Source organism: Corythoichthys intestinalis, chromosome 15 (assembly GCF_030265065.1).
Source record: "Corythoichthys intestinalis isolate RoL2023-P3 chromosome 15, ASM3026506v1, whole genome shotgun sequence".
In the NCBI taxonomy this organism is placed as follows: domain Eukaryota; kingdom Metazoa; phylum Chordata; class Actinopteri; order Syngnathiformes; family Syngnathidae; genus Corythoichthys; species Corythoichthys intestinalis.
The window spans coordinates 16164934-16177293 of record NC_080409.1 but is presented as its reverse complement, the minus strand read 5'-3'; the positions used below and the strand labels follow the sequence as shown (position 1 = coordinate 16177293).

The 12360-nt window shown below is 39.9% G+C and overlaps 1 protein-coding gene across 2 annotated transcripts in view; it reads left to right on the top strand.

Annotated features, from left to right (window-relative positions):
- Positions 1 to 12360, top strand: part of LOC130931255 (pleckstrin homology domain-containing family G member 3) — a 54413-nt gene that overhangs the window by 729 nt on the left and 41324 nt on the right. For both annotated transcript variants that reach the window (XM_057859893.1, XM_057859892.1), the window contains exon 2: positions 8759 to 8826. In XM_057859893.1, the coding sequence (XP_057715876.1) occupies positions 8778 to 8826 (49 nt within the window). In that variant the 5' untranslated portion in view covers positions 8759 to 8777. The remainder of the gene's footprint in view (positions 1 to 8758; positions 8827 to 12360) is intronic.

Genomic DNA, 12360 nt, shown 5'->3' with positions numbered 1-12360 from the left:
CTTTCACTATAATGAACTTTGTTCAGTGCTTCAATTTGTCTTGTCTCAATTTAGCGAGTAGCTTTATTTGTAACCGATGTTTAAGGCCAATTTGGTGAGAAAAGCGAAGGTACTTAAAGCCACTGAATCATTTACCATTTCCTCCTATTCCCTTACCCCTATACTACCCCCCATGGTGCCCACATTTAAACCCAGCCAAATCCAATTGTTCTCCTCTAATGAGTGCCACAGTGTGATTCCGTGAGTTTCTTCTTTTAAAATACAGGCCAAGCTAGGTCAAAGACCAGCTGCTGAACAATAAAGGAACAAAATCAATCAGTTGTAGAGAAAAGTTCCATCTTCTCCCTCTTTGACCCCACTTGACCTTCCAGACAATATCTCAAGATCATTTCCAGGCACAAATGTTACCCCAATACAAGTAACGGCCACTATCTAGGAGGTCTAGACAGGAAACTACCCAAGTGTGACTTGGACCTTAGATCTGGCACATAACCCATTCTTTCAGAGCCTTGGTATGTTGCATCTGTTGGGAAATTACCAGACTTACCTTCTAAAAGGAGCAACATACCTCGTTTCAGTGCTTATTGAAATTCTCCAAATTGCTGCTTTTGCCTTTTCGAGGTAAGTTTACACATGAGGAGTCAAAGGGAAAATTTGAACCAAACACTTGACAGCTTTGTTTGTTTGAAAGTGGGAATGTGTGTGCTGTAAGTGATTTAGCATTTCTGCCGCCATATGTAAGCCAAGTCTGTGTTTTTATATTTTTACCATACTGCCAAATCCAATTTGAGACAGAAAGCAGCTGGAAGTTCCATAAACGTCGTCAAATGTGTAGCTAAAAACTGTCCAGAATCCTTGTTCTTTACCTGCAAATAGTTCAGTCTGCAGACATGACAATAGATTAGTAGAGGTGAGAAATTTTTTGTGTGTGTTTTGTTTTTTTCTGTCTCTTTTCTTTTTTCCAAATGACAACATCATCTAAATGTTCCCCAATTGGGAATGGGACGTACTACGTCACTGTTTGGACGCGCCTCCATGCTGGCAATATGATTTACTTCCGGTTCGGCAGAGTCAATGCGGATTGTAACGTGTGGTAGTGCTAAGCTAACTCTTTCGGTGTTTTAGAAAGAAAATATGGGTGCTTATTGTTGCGTTACCGGGTGCAACAGCATCTCCTACGACAAAAAAAGGGGTTAGGAAAAATGGACTCACTTTTCACCGTTTTCCTGCATGGAGGACCAAATATCAGATCACGAAGGTACGACGGATGGCTGGATTGCAGCGGTTCGTCGGAAAAGCATTTCTTATGATCATATTTCTGCTGGAATGAGAGTGTGTTCCTGTCATCTCTACTCTTGTAAGTTGAACGATTTATCCACTTTTGGTTTCAATACGTTTTTCTTTTTTTACACCGTTGTGTAAATCTGCCTCGGTAGCAATGCTCGCCTACTACGACTCACCTACCTGTTGTATTCCTAGGTAAACCTGCTGACAACACATCCCGATTTGTCACCATCTCTCTTCTTGGATCATTTGACAAAGAAAATTTGTTCAATGGAGTGGTTCCATTTGTCCTGTGTCGGACTCAAACAAGCCCCTACTGCAGACGCCATCTGGGTCTGCCCTTCTCGTCGATGAACTGCGGGCTTTTAACTTGTGAAAATGCAAGAACTGTAATGCACATATTTATTCTGCCTGGCTATTTAACTATGGCCAGTGACGTATTATTATTATTTTTTAAAACCACTTTGACAAAGACACGTTTCATTGTAATGTTGAATTTATATATTCTATTATTATTTTTAAATTATAATATTCTTATTTGCACTTATGGAGACTTTAGACTGTCAATTCAAATAGTGTTGGAAAAGTTGCAATACCTAAAATAGAAATGCAAGAACTGTAAAGTACATATTTTTACACCTTTATTTACCTAAGGCCACTGGATGTTTTTTAACTGCTTTGAAAAAATACAGGTTTTGTTGTGATCTTGTATTTATATAGTATATAGCTTTTTATAATGTATTATGTATTATAATATTTGCTGCCCCCTGCCAGAGTGTGGGCCATTTTGTACTAAAAGGATTTTAAACTGTCAGTTCAAATACTGTGTTGTAGACTAGTACTTGCAATACTTAAAATGGAAATGCAAGAACTTTAAAGCACATATTTATCCTGTCTGGCAATTTACCCAAGGCCAGTAAATAGTGTTTTAAACTGCTTTGACAAAGACACGTTTATTGTGATCTTGTATTTGTGTATTACTTATAATTATATAATATTTGCTGCCACCGTCAGAGGGTGGGCCTTGTTTGCACTAATTTAAAGATTTTAAACTGTCAATTAAAATATCGTATTGGAGAAATTGCATTACTTGAAATAAATCTATTGCAACTTATCAGTCCCAGTTCTTGTCTACAACACTGTCCAAAAATTGTCAATGCATATTCCAAATAGAATAACAAAATTAAGTCACCTGACTTTGTAATTATTACACCTGTTTATTATGAAGACCTGAAGTAAACAACAAGCAGTTACAGTTTGTCAAGAAGTTGTTCAAGTCATGTTTTGGTATTCATATTTTATTGACTTTTCACAACAACAACAACAACAACACGTGTTTGTAAGAGCAGAGCAAACTGAAGTTTCAGCGTGCACTCTTCGCCTTTCCAACCTCTCATAACGCTCCGATGTGGTGCGCTTGACCTCAGAATAACCCAAGAAGAGATATGGTGACCAATCGGGATGTGTTGTCAGCATTTCATATGCAGGTTTTCCTAGTAACACAACAGGTAGGGGAGGAGGAGTAGGTTAGCATTGCTACCGAGGCAGATTTACACAACAGTAAAAAAAAACACACACAAAAAACCGTATTGAAACCAAAACGGATAAATCGTTCAACTTACAAGAGTAGAGATGAGGGGAATACTCTCATTCCAGCAGAAATATGATCATAAGAAATGCTTTTCCGACGAACCGCTGCAATCCAGCCATCAGTCGTGCCTTCGCGATCTGATATTTGGTCCTCCATGCAGGAAAACAGTGAAAAGTGAGTCCAGTTTTCCTCGCCCTTTTTTTAGTCGTAGGAGAAGCTGTTGCACCCGGTAACACATCAATACACACCCATAATTTCTTTCTAAAACACCGAAAGAGTTAGCTTAGCACGACCACACGTTACAATCCGCATTGAGTCTGCCGACCCGGAAGTGAATCATATTGCCAGCATGGAGGCGCGTCCAAACAATGACGTAGTACGTCCCATTCCCTATTGCACATACTTTCAAAAAAAGCACAGTTGTAATACACATGCCAGTCTAGTACTCTGTGATGACAATACATTTACTCTAAGTGCACTAATTGCTTGTCCTTTACAACAACAGCTATTTGAATGACCTTCACATAAGTGGTATTTGAATGACGAATGTGTTGAGTTCCCCAAAAAAACCTAAAAAAAACACTTTTAGATAAGACTGGGCATACAAGCATTTGGTGCGTACTTTGTATAGGTCCGGAATGCAAATTGCAGTGTCTTTTACGTTACAAGCATTTTTGTAGCTATGTGTGAATGGGGATAGTTATAAAAGGGGAAAAATATCAGCTATTTTGTCCTTAGTTAGAACAGCCCAATAATGTTGAAATAACTCACTTTTGGGTTGTTGAAATTGGCTGTTTCATTTCTTTTCCACAGCGGGGAACAATTACACTCTCATTAAGGTCTATTTTGATCATGGTGTTTATCAACCATTTGTCAGTCATGCTCACATTGCTCTGTGAACGTTAATCACTTAGCAAAGCGTATGCTCAAAAATGCAGTGGATTCAAATAAGTGGTTCATTTGTTGTATGTCTGTGGGTAGTGCTTTTGTAGAGACTGTGGATTTGATTGAGATGAAGAGAGAGTGTCAGGGTGTATTGTTTACTCGCGTGAATAGAAAGCCGTTAGTCTCTTGAGGCCAATGTATAAGGGGATAAACTGCAGGAGTAATGTGGGAAAGACGGTGCTCGTATAGAAAGGCTATCTGTCAGGGTGGCATTCGTCGCTGGAGAAAAAGGGCCAAGAGGAGGGTCTTGTAAACATAGAGCCAGTGCCGAAATAATAAAGAGTTAATTTGGCCAGTATGTCTCCTGCTTGTCCTGCAAGGTTTAATTCATATTGGTTAGGCACATAGAAGCCGTAACTGATGGTGTCGATGTTAGTCTGTCCCCACTATGTCTGACTGAAAATATCCCAGGGTGCTTATGCCATGCTTGAAGAGTCACACAAGCCATTTTGGGGCAGACTGCAAATGCAACTTGACACGCTTAGTTCATCCCTGAGTGAGCAGAAGTTCTGTAGAGTATTTTTAGCGTTTTCTTGTTCTGCATGACCAAATATCAATTTGGGTGGTTAATTGCACCCATTAAGGGCCTACTTAACCATAATTGTGCTACGAGTTGGCAGCAGACTTGGCATCTACTTAGGGCTCAGTCATGGGGACAGAAGAGCAGTCCGTAAAATCTTAATATCTCCTCTGCGAACTCAGGGGCCGAGAATACGACACATTTCATGTTTGCATTTACATGGTTCCATCTTGGTTCCGTCTCCTTTCAAACAATGGCGCAATTCCTCGTGAAAACTATGCAGTATTCATGCCAGACCCTACCGGGCTGACAGCCAATTATGCACTTTCATGACAACTTCCTCAGCCCGGAAGACAACACTCGAAGCAATGGCATTCGCGCGTTTTTTTCCTTTTGCTTCAAAAGGTACAAAAACGCAAACATAAACTATTTCAATTAAAGACGGTGTTCAGCCATGTTAGCGGTTTGAATGTTTAGTAGCAGCGTCTACGCATGCCCAAAGTGACGTGTGCGACTGCGACTGCTGACAACATCGGAACGAAGGCGTTTCATTCATAAGGTTGCGGAGCAATCCCCGCAATCGAATTATTCCGCTTTATTTGCCGGAATCAAAAGCTTGGTGTCGCAGCATCACCATGTAAACGCCCTCTTAATCTCGCAGAGCAATACATATAAAAATTGCCCATAGTTTGGGATTAAATTTGCCTGTTTTTCACCATTTGAAATTTCATTTATTCTGTTTAACTTAATCTCGGATTACATTCTTCTTCTGGGTTAAAGTCAATCCGTTTTGCTTTTGCCCACCTTTGAATAAGACCGGGAAAGAAGAGAACTGAAGTATCATTTTGCTCCAGCTTCCTCTCTAGACATGTAACTGCTTTTATTCCACCCACCATCCAGATGGCCCTTTCCAAGGGGAAAAATGCTCCAGATGCTCATCGCTCCCGATGCACCACCACACACATACACACGCTTTCTTTTAACGCCAAGCTTAGCCCTTCGTTAACTTTACATGTTGTCTCATCTGTCCACTTGAACCTGTTTGTTTTGATTTCAAGAAAGGCATCCAAGCATTGGATTAGTGTAAAGCCTGGCAATTAGAGGAACAAGGAAGAAATAATCCAATGCTGCTCTTTTGTTTAATAACCATCGCAATGGCTTGGCTTCCATCTGTCTCCTATTAGCTACAAAATTGCTGACTCCCTTTCTGCGGTTAATGCATCCATCAGCTGTGGGAACCAAATACTCTCCATTTGTGCAAATTGGTTGCTAGGTCAAATACAGGTGGTCAATTTACTATGAATGTTGGTCTGTATGTGATGTTTTTCTATAAATCTGGCCATGCCCCCTCCCTAGTAAAACAAGGTTATGGAATTCTGACAAAAAGTGAGATGTTCCTATTTTTTTCTATGCCATAGCTGTTCAAGCAACAGAATTAATCTTCTCCCAGACTACATTCATCACTTTAATAAGGCGTGGGAAAACTTTTTTTCCCAATCAGATAGTTCATTGAACACTTGGGGCATTTTTATCCTGGTCCTTTTCATTTAACATTGAATGATTTACACAGTTTTGATCTTGACTTTTAAGTGAAGTGTGCACAGAAGTCATCATAGGTTGGATTATTAGGATTTTATTACTTGACTACGACAAATCAATGCATACAGCAGCTGGGGAAAATTACAACATAGAATTACACACATTAAAACTCAATGTCCATTTATTGCTAATGATCATCTGTAAAAAAAAATTTAAAAATGCATTTGAAGCAGCCAAGTGTTGCGTGACTTTCACATGGCTATGATTATTTACTGTCACATTCATCTCACATGATTAGTGCTGCAATGATTAATCGATTAAATCGAGTAATTTGATTAGAATAAAGCTTCGACGCAAATTTGATAATTCGTTTAATTACAGTGGTGTTTTAATGATTTGTTTTCGAAGTGTTACATTTAGTTTTATTGATTTGGGGGGATACATTGCCCATCTAGTGGCAACAGTGAATATGACATAACTCGTCTAACATGACTGAATTTGGCTGCTCCTTGATAAGACCAACATAAGGTTGTAAGTTTTTGTTTGAGCTATATGTTTGTTTATGCATTCGTAATTTTGTTTAGAGGTATATTTGGCTTTTTTTTTTTGTGGTGATATGTGTTGGAACGGTTTGTTAAGAGCATTGTAAAATAAAAGTTAGCATTGTATAGCATTTAAGCTAGCAGACTTTTGCTATGCAAGTCAGCCAATTGTTCTTTTGTTGTACTTTGAACCTCATGTGTTTATTTTTTTATACCGTTTGAGGCTAAGCTCAGGTGTTTTAATTTGGTTTTAAATGCATTTATTGCGCTTGTGAAGTGAAAGTGCAATACTGCATCGTTTGAAGAAACACTCAGGTATTTTTTTTTGTGTGTGTGTGTTTGTGTTTAATGCTCTTTTGAAAGTTCTTAGCAAGCCAAAATAAATGTTATATCAGGCATAAGGACATGTTTCTTTGTTTTACATCTCCAAAAATTTATTCTGAAACGCATTAAATGGCCGTAATTCGATTACTTGATTATTCAAAGTAGGTAATCACTGGATTAATCGATTACTTAAATAATCGATAGCTGCAGCCCTACACAAGACCCATAATCAATGCGGGGCTTAATTACTGTTTTTTTTTTTTGTGATTATTAGCATTTGTGTTGATTGGTTGTGATTTATTGATTCATTCATCTTCTGAACTGTTGTTCTTCACGAGGGTCGCGGGGGTGCTTGAGCCTATCCCAGCTAGCTCTGGGCGGGAGGCGGGATACACCTTGAACTGGATGCCAGCCAATCGCAGTGTTGTGATTTAGATAAAATATACTAGAATACTGGTGTCAGTTTTCTTAGAGAGAAGCAATTCTCTTGCGTACTGAGCGTCCAGCTCTGTGAGATTTCTCTTTGCATTCCTGCACATCTTAATTGGCACTCCTCCTGGCAATGGGCTCACTTCAGCCTCGGCTGGCCTGGCTGTCAGATCGGCACAGTGGCCAGCAATAGCAAAAGGAACAATGCAATCCTAATCCCTGAATAATTTCTGCTCCTCTGATCTTGTTGGGCCAAGAATGCGATGATTTAAAGGCCGCAGGCTCACTTGGAATCACAAATGGACAAGTTCTCATGCACAGTGATCCGTGTTAATTTACCGCAAGAAACCAGAGAGAACTCGGCCGGGATTTGTTGTGAGAGACACACCTCGTCCTAACATGAGGATGAGGATTGAGAAAATGTGGGACACATTAGAGAGGAGCTTCTATCTCAGGATTAGTGTCCTAAAAAAATATATATATACGAATTTTTGCTCACTGGTCGACTTCAAAGTTTATTAAGTATTGGATTGTATAGAATTTAGATTTAATAAATGGGTCATACCTTTAGCAAGCATGTTCATCAAGTTATAGGTGCTGCACATTGTTGTCGCTTTTAGGTGACACAAAATAACAGCAATACTTGACCTGTGTTAAATGACCGAAACATCAACATTGGCGTTTTTATTTTAGGTTACAATTCTTGCAAAAACTCAAATTCCTGTCTGTTATCAAAATACCTTTAGAGGAATGAACAACAACGAGGGTATTTAAAAATACTAGTCATGTTGATGAATGAAGAAAACAAATGGCTTCCTTGCCAATCGTCTCTTGTCTCATCTTGGGCCAAAGATCTGTTGCTGCCACTTCCTGGAGCACCATTTGGGGTCTGTGAGTGGACATGCCTAGTGCAGGACATCTTTTCTTGTTTAATATTTACAGTATAGCGAAGTAAAAGACAACATTAGTTTCACTGACAGTTGATGTTGAAGTTTAAAATGGTACGTCAAATGGTGGATATCAGGGATTACCTGCTTTGTGCTGGGTCACCAAACCACAAGACTACACACACTGGATTGATTTTTTTTTCTTTATTGGTACAGAACAGGACACGCAGCTTGATTGATGTACTGTTCACAAACTAATTGTTTGAACAATCAAATCTTTTCAATATCTGTTTATTTTGCAAGAATTGGTTCCCAAGAGGTAGCTCGCTAGTAATATAAATTTACTTGTATTGTCCTTCCTCCCCGCACAGCCCACTTCCCGATTAACATGAGCTCATATCACAGTCTCCACCCAGCATACCTCCACCCAAACTACGCTATACATTACCAAGTGGTTGGCATGACTGACCCCAGAGCATTGAGCAGGGAATGAGAAGAATTTCCTTTTACTTACCGTAAAGCCCAATAACCCTTTTGGCCTCACTTCTCCAGGCTGCTGATGCCTGATTGAATAAAACAAAAACAAAACTGTAAGACTTCCCTTTTGTGAAACCTAAACGAAAATTCTGTACAGTTACAGTAAGTCTAGACATGAAGTATCTTTGCTCTTTTTAACCCTTTGCTGTTTGTTTTTCAGCTCCAGAGGCCTGAGTGCCATGCCAGAGGGGTCACAACCTGTTCTCCACCAGGGCCCAATGGGGGAAGGTGAGCCCAATGTTGCTTTACATGTTATGAGCCATGCCCTTTTAATCTCTGTTCATACAATCTTATGGTCTCCTCTGGGTAGACAAGAGAACCAAATGGTGAAATTCTGCAAGTGGAACAATTAGACAAAAGTCATGCTTTCGCTAGGGCAATGAGCAGCCAGTCCTCCTACAGTCCTCCTTGGCTCAGAGCGTCTTTGTGTGACGGTGGAGCTCTGCCAACCTCCGCCATACAGCTGCAACCTCGCACACATCAAACCAGAATGTGTCGATGTCAAAGACCGCAAAGATAGTTTGTCTAGCCAGCGGTGCTGACTTTGCATGCATGGGGATAAAAGACGGGTGGAGGGGAACTCAAATTACATATTATTTTAGTGTTCATTATCTTTAACTGGAGAGTCACGGCTTTGACACAAGCCCTCTTTGTATCTGTTTGCCTGTTCTGTCCCTCACCCCTGACGCCTCCCCTTCACTCTACATTTGGCGCTGGGTTTCCTCTTTGGCCGAAGATTACAAATGTGTCAATGGTTCCCTTTTATCCTTAGTTCAGCTTTGGCCCAAAGAGACTTTTGGCTGGAGGAAATGTGTGTCATCCACATTAGTACTCATTTTAAATCCACACTGTTTTGCATTCATTTTGCAGCTTGTACAAGTAAAATTTGTTCATTCTTTGACAAATTGGGGCTAATGTTTGGGTGACTTGACATGCTAATTATTATTGCAGGGATGCTCATTGTTTATTGCTCCCGCGATCTACCTTAACAGCGCGGGTGGTAGTATGTTGCTCACACTACATGATTAACTATGTACATTTGAAAAAAAAAAAAAAAAAAACTACACTACCGCTAGACATGTGCCGGTTACCAGTTTCAAGGTATCCCATGGTATGAAAACGTCACGGTTTCTAAACCACTAAAATTTTCCGTTATACCGTTCTCACGGTATTAGCTATTTTGTATGTCCCAAAGGTAGAAATCCCTTGCTTGCAGCTGCAGGGCTTACCTCTCCCCCTTCGGTTGTTGCTTAGTGAGTCAGCTGTGCTACAGGATGGCTCGAGGAGGTGAAACACCTGAACTTTTCCCCCATCGAAGAAAACAAAAGTTGTTTGTATGGGAATATTTCAGATACATATAAGTTACAGACGGATGCAGCTGAGAGAACGAGGGCCAACAGTCATGTAAAACATGTTTGCGGAGGGTGGCTGCCAGAGGAGGCAATACCTCCAATATGATTTTTGCATTTACGTGACCACCTGCTGCTTTATACAAAATTAAAGGTTCGTAAACGCTCTTATGAACGTTTCCCACCAGCTACGAGAGTTAACTCCAGCTTGTTTAGTGTGTCTAGTGGTGGTAAAACGGAAATTGGACAATAATTCAATTATTTTTGTTCTGATGATAATAATGTTGAGCTGTGGCTGAGTGTTTAAGCTCAATTGAAGGACAGCATTTATTTGAATTTTATTTAGAATATTTCATCATACTTATGTTCCAATTTGCTAATATGTTGTTTTGAAAAATAAAAATCATTTTCAATGGAAAAAGCTTTTTTTTTTAACCCAGACATCTCAAATAACACATTTTAGAGCTGTAAAGGAAATACTGTGAAACCGTGATATTTTTTGCTTAATGTTATCATACCGTCAGAATCTCATACCGGCAAATGCCTTACCACCACACTAGCGTTGCGTTCGACTGGTAGATCGCAGTCTACGTAATAAGTACCTCTGTGTTGGTAATGGAGGAGAAATGGGTAGTTCTGCTTATGCGTAAGAGTTTCTGATTGCATGTAGGTTATAAATTGAAGACAAGGAATGCAAATAATGAGACGAAAACTGGAGGGTGGTGGTGTTCAAGATTTTGGTGTCCAACTGTCCATCCCTAAATGCAGTTGAACTGCAGGGTCGTATGTTTATGAACTGAATGAGATGTGGTGATGTTCTTTTTCTTAAACTGCCAATGAGCAGCCTAAAGGCAAGTATTTTCCTTCTTCAAAGGGCGGATTTTTCCTCCTATCTGCTTTAGGCTTTTTTGCCTCTTCAGATTGTTTTTCCACAACAGCTGAATGACAAAAACTTCCCAGTCCCTTAGACCTTTCCACCTCAGTGCAACATTGCACAACACCGTGGAATATCCTAACTATCATATCATGTGGTGTTAAAAGGTTGACGTACATCTCAGGTGTTTGATGGTTGATGCTCAGACTGCCATCAACAGACCTGTGGCAGCTCTCTTAAAGATAAGGACTTCCAATGATCTACTTACCCCCTGGCAGGAATGTAGCTGTGTGTGCAGAATGTACAGCTTAAAAGGGCTTCTGGGGAACGGGCGGATCATCTCCATTCTTTGCAGCTTTTCCAGTTCAGTGGGTATAGGGATGTGGATGGAGATAGATGATGGCAGCAACATTTTTTTATGGCCCTCTTAGATAGGAACTCTTTAACTGCTTTAATTGCTTTTAGTGTTAACCCACATAACCTTGAGCTATACAGCCACAAACTTGCACTCCAATCAATTTTGGAATCTTTGCATGTAAATAAATTAGCACAATTGTTATAGAACATAGCCATTGTTGCTCCACATTGTATTGTAGATTCTCACATTCACATGTAAATCAATTTACAGCATGCTACAACAGCATTCCTACTTTTAAAGTCTTCCGCTAGATTACCCACATTAGTCACAGGCGCTCTACTCTCTGCTGCTCAGAAAGTCAATTATGTCAGTAAATTATAAGATTCCTGTAAAATGTATTCATAATCATTTGATGTCAGTGATAATGCATGCTATTTAAATCAATTCATCAGTTCAACACTCTATCAAGCATGCTATGACAAGACGCTTTGACAGAACTGTTTTTGCCTCTGGGGAGGTTTTTTTTCATCCTCCGAGTTTAATGACAATTCTGTGATAGAAGACAGAAAGTAGAAGGACTACATTTTTTAGTTCCTTAATTTCACTGGACTGATCCATTGAAATTTACTTTTTTGTTCAGGATAGGGTAAAACAGGTTTACCAATTGCTTGACAGTGTGCACGTATTTCACTGCCTTCTGTTTTTTTTTTTTTTTTTTTTTGACCTAATCTTTTGAGGAAGCGAAGAGGGAAGAATCAACCACTTTGGCATTATTGTTCCGCCTTGTCAGAGGTAAGCGTTGTATTGATTAAAGATAGAGGTCACTGATGTTAAATTCCTCATTGGCCTGGTGTAGTCAGTTTTATGGATGACTAAACTGCTGAATAAACTGTATCGCACCTTTTTACAACCCTGCACGTGATTAACAGTTGGGTGTGAGGTAAATGAATCTCTTCCTCCACACTTAGCACAGCTGTCCTGCTACCAAGTCATGTGGACTCTGGAAAGGTGCGAATACGACAGAAGTGTGGTTGTAGATCATCAAACTGGTGGTAACGTTTACAGTAGACTCGCGCCCTCATCTAACCCAGATGTTTAAGGAAATGTGAGTGTTGAGTAGTTGGAGTGCTAGTCGGTTGCGTGAATGCCTGAAGCATTCTTGTTGGTGGGGGGGGGTGAGA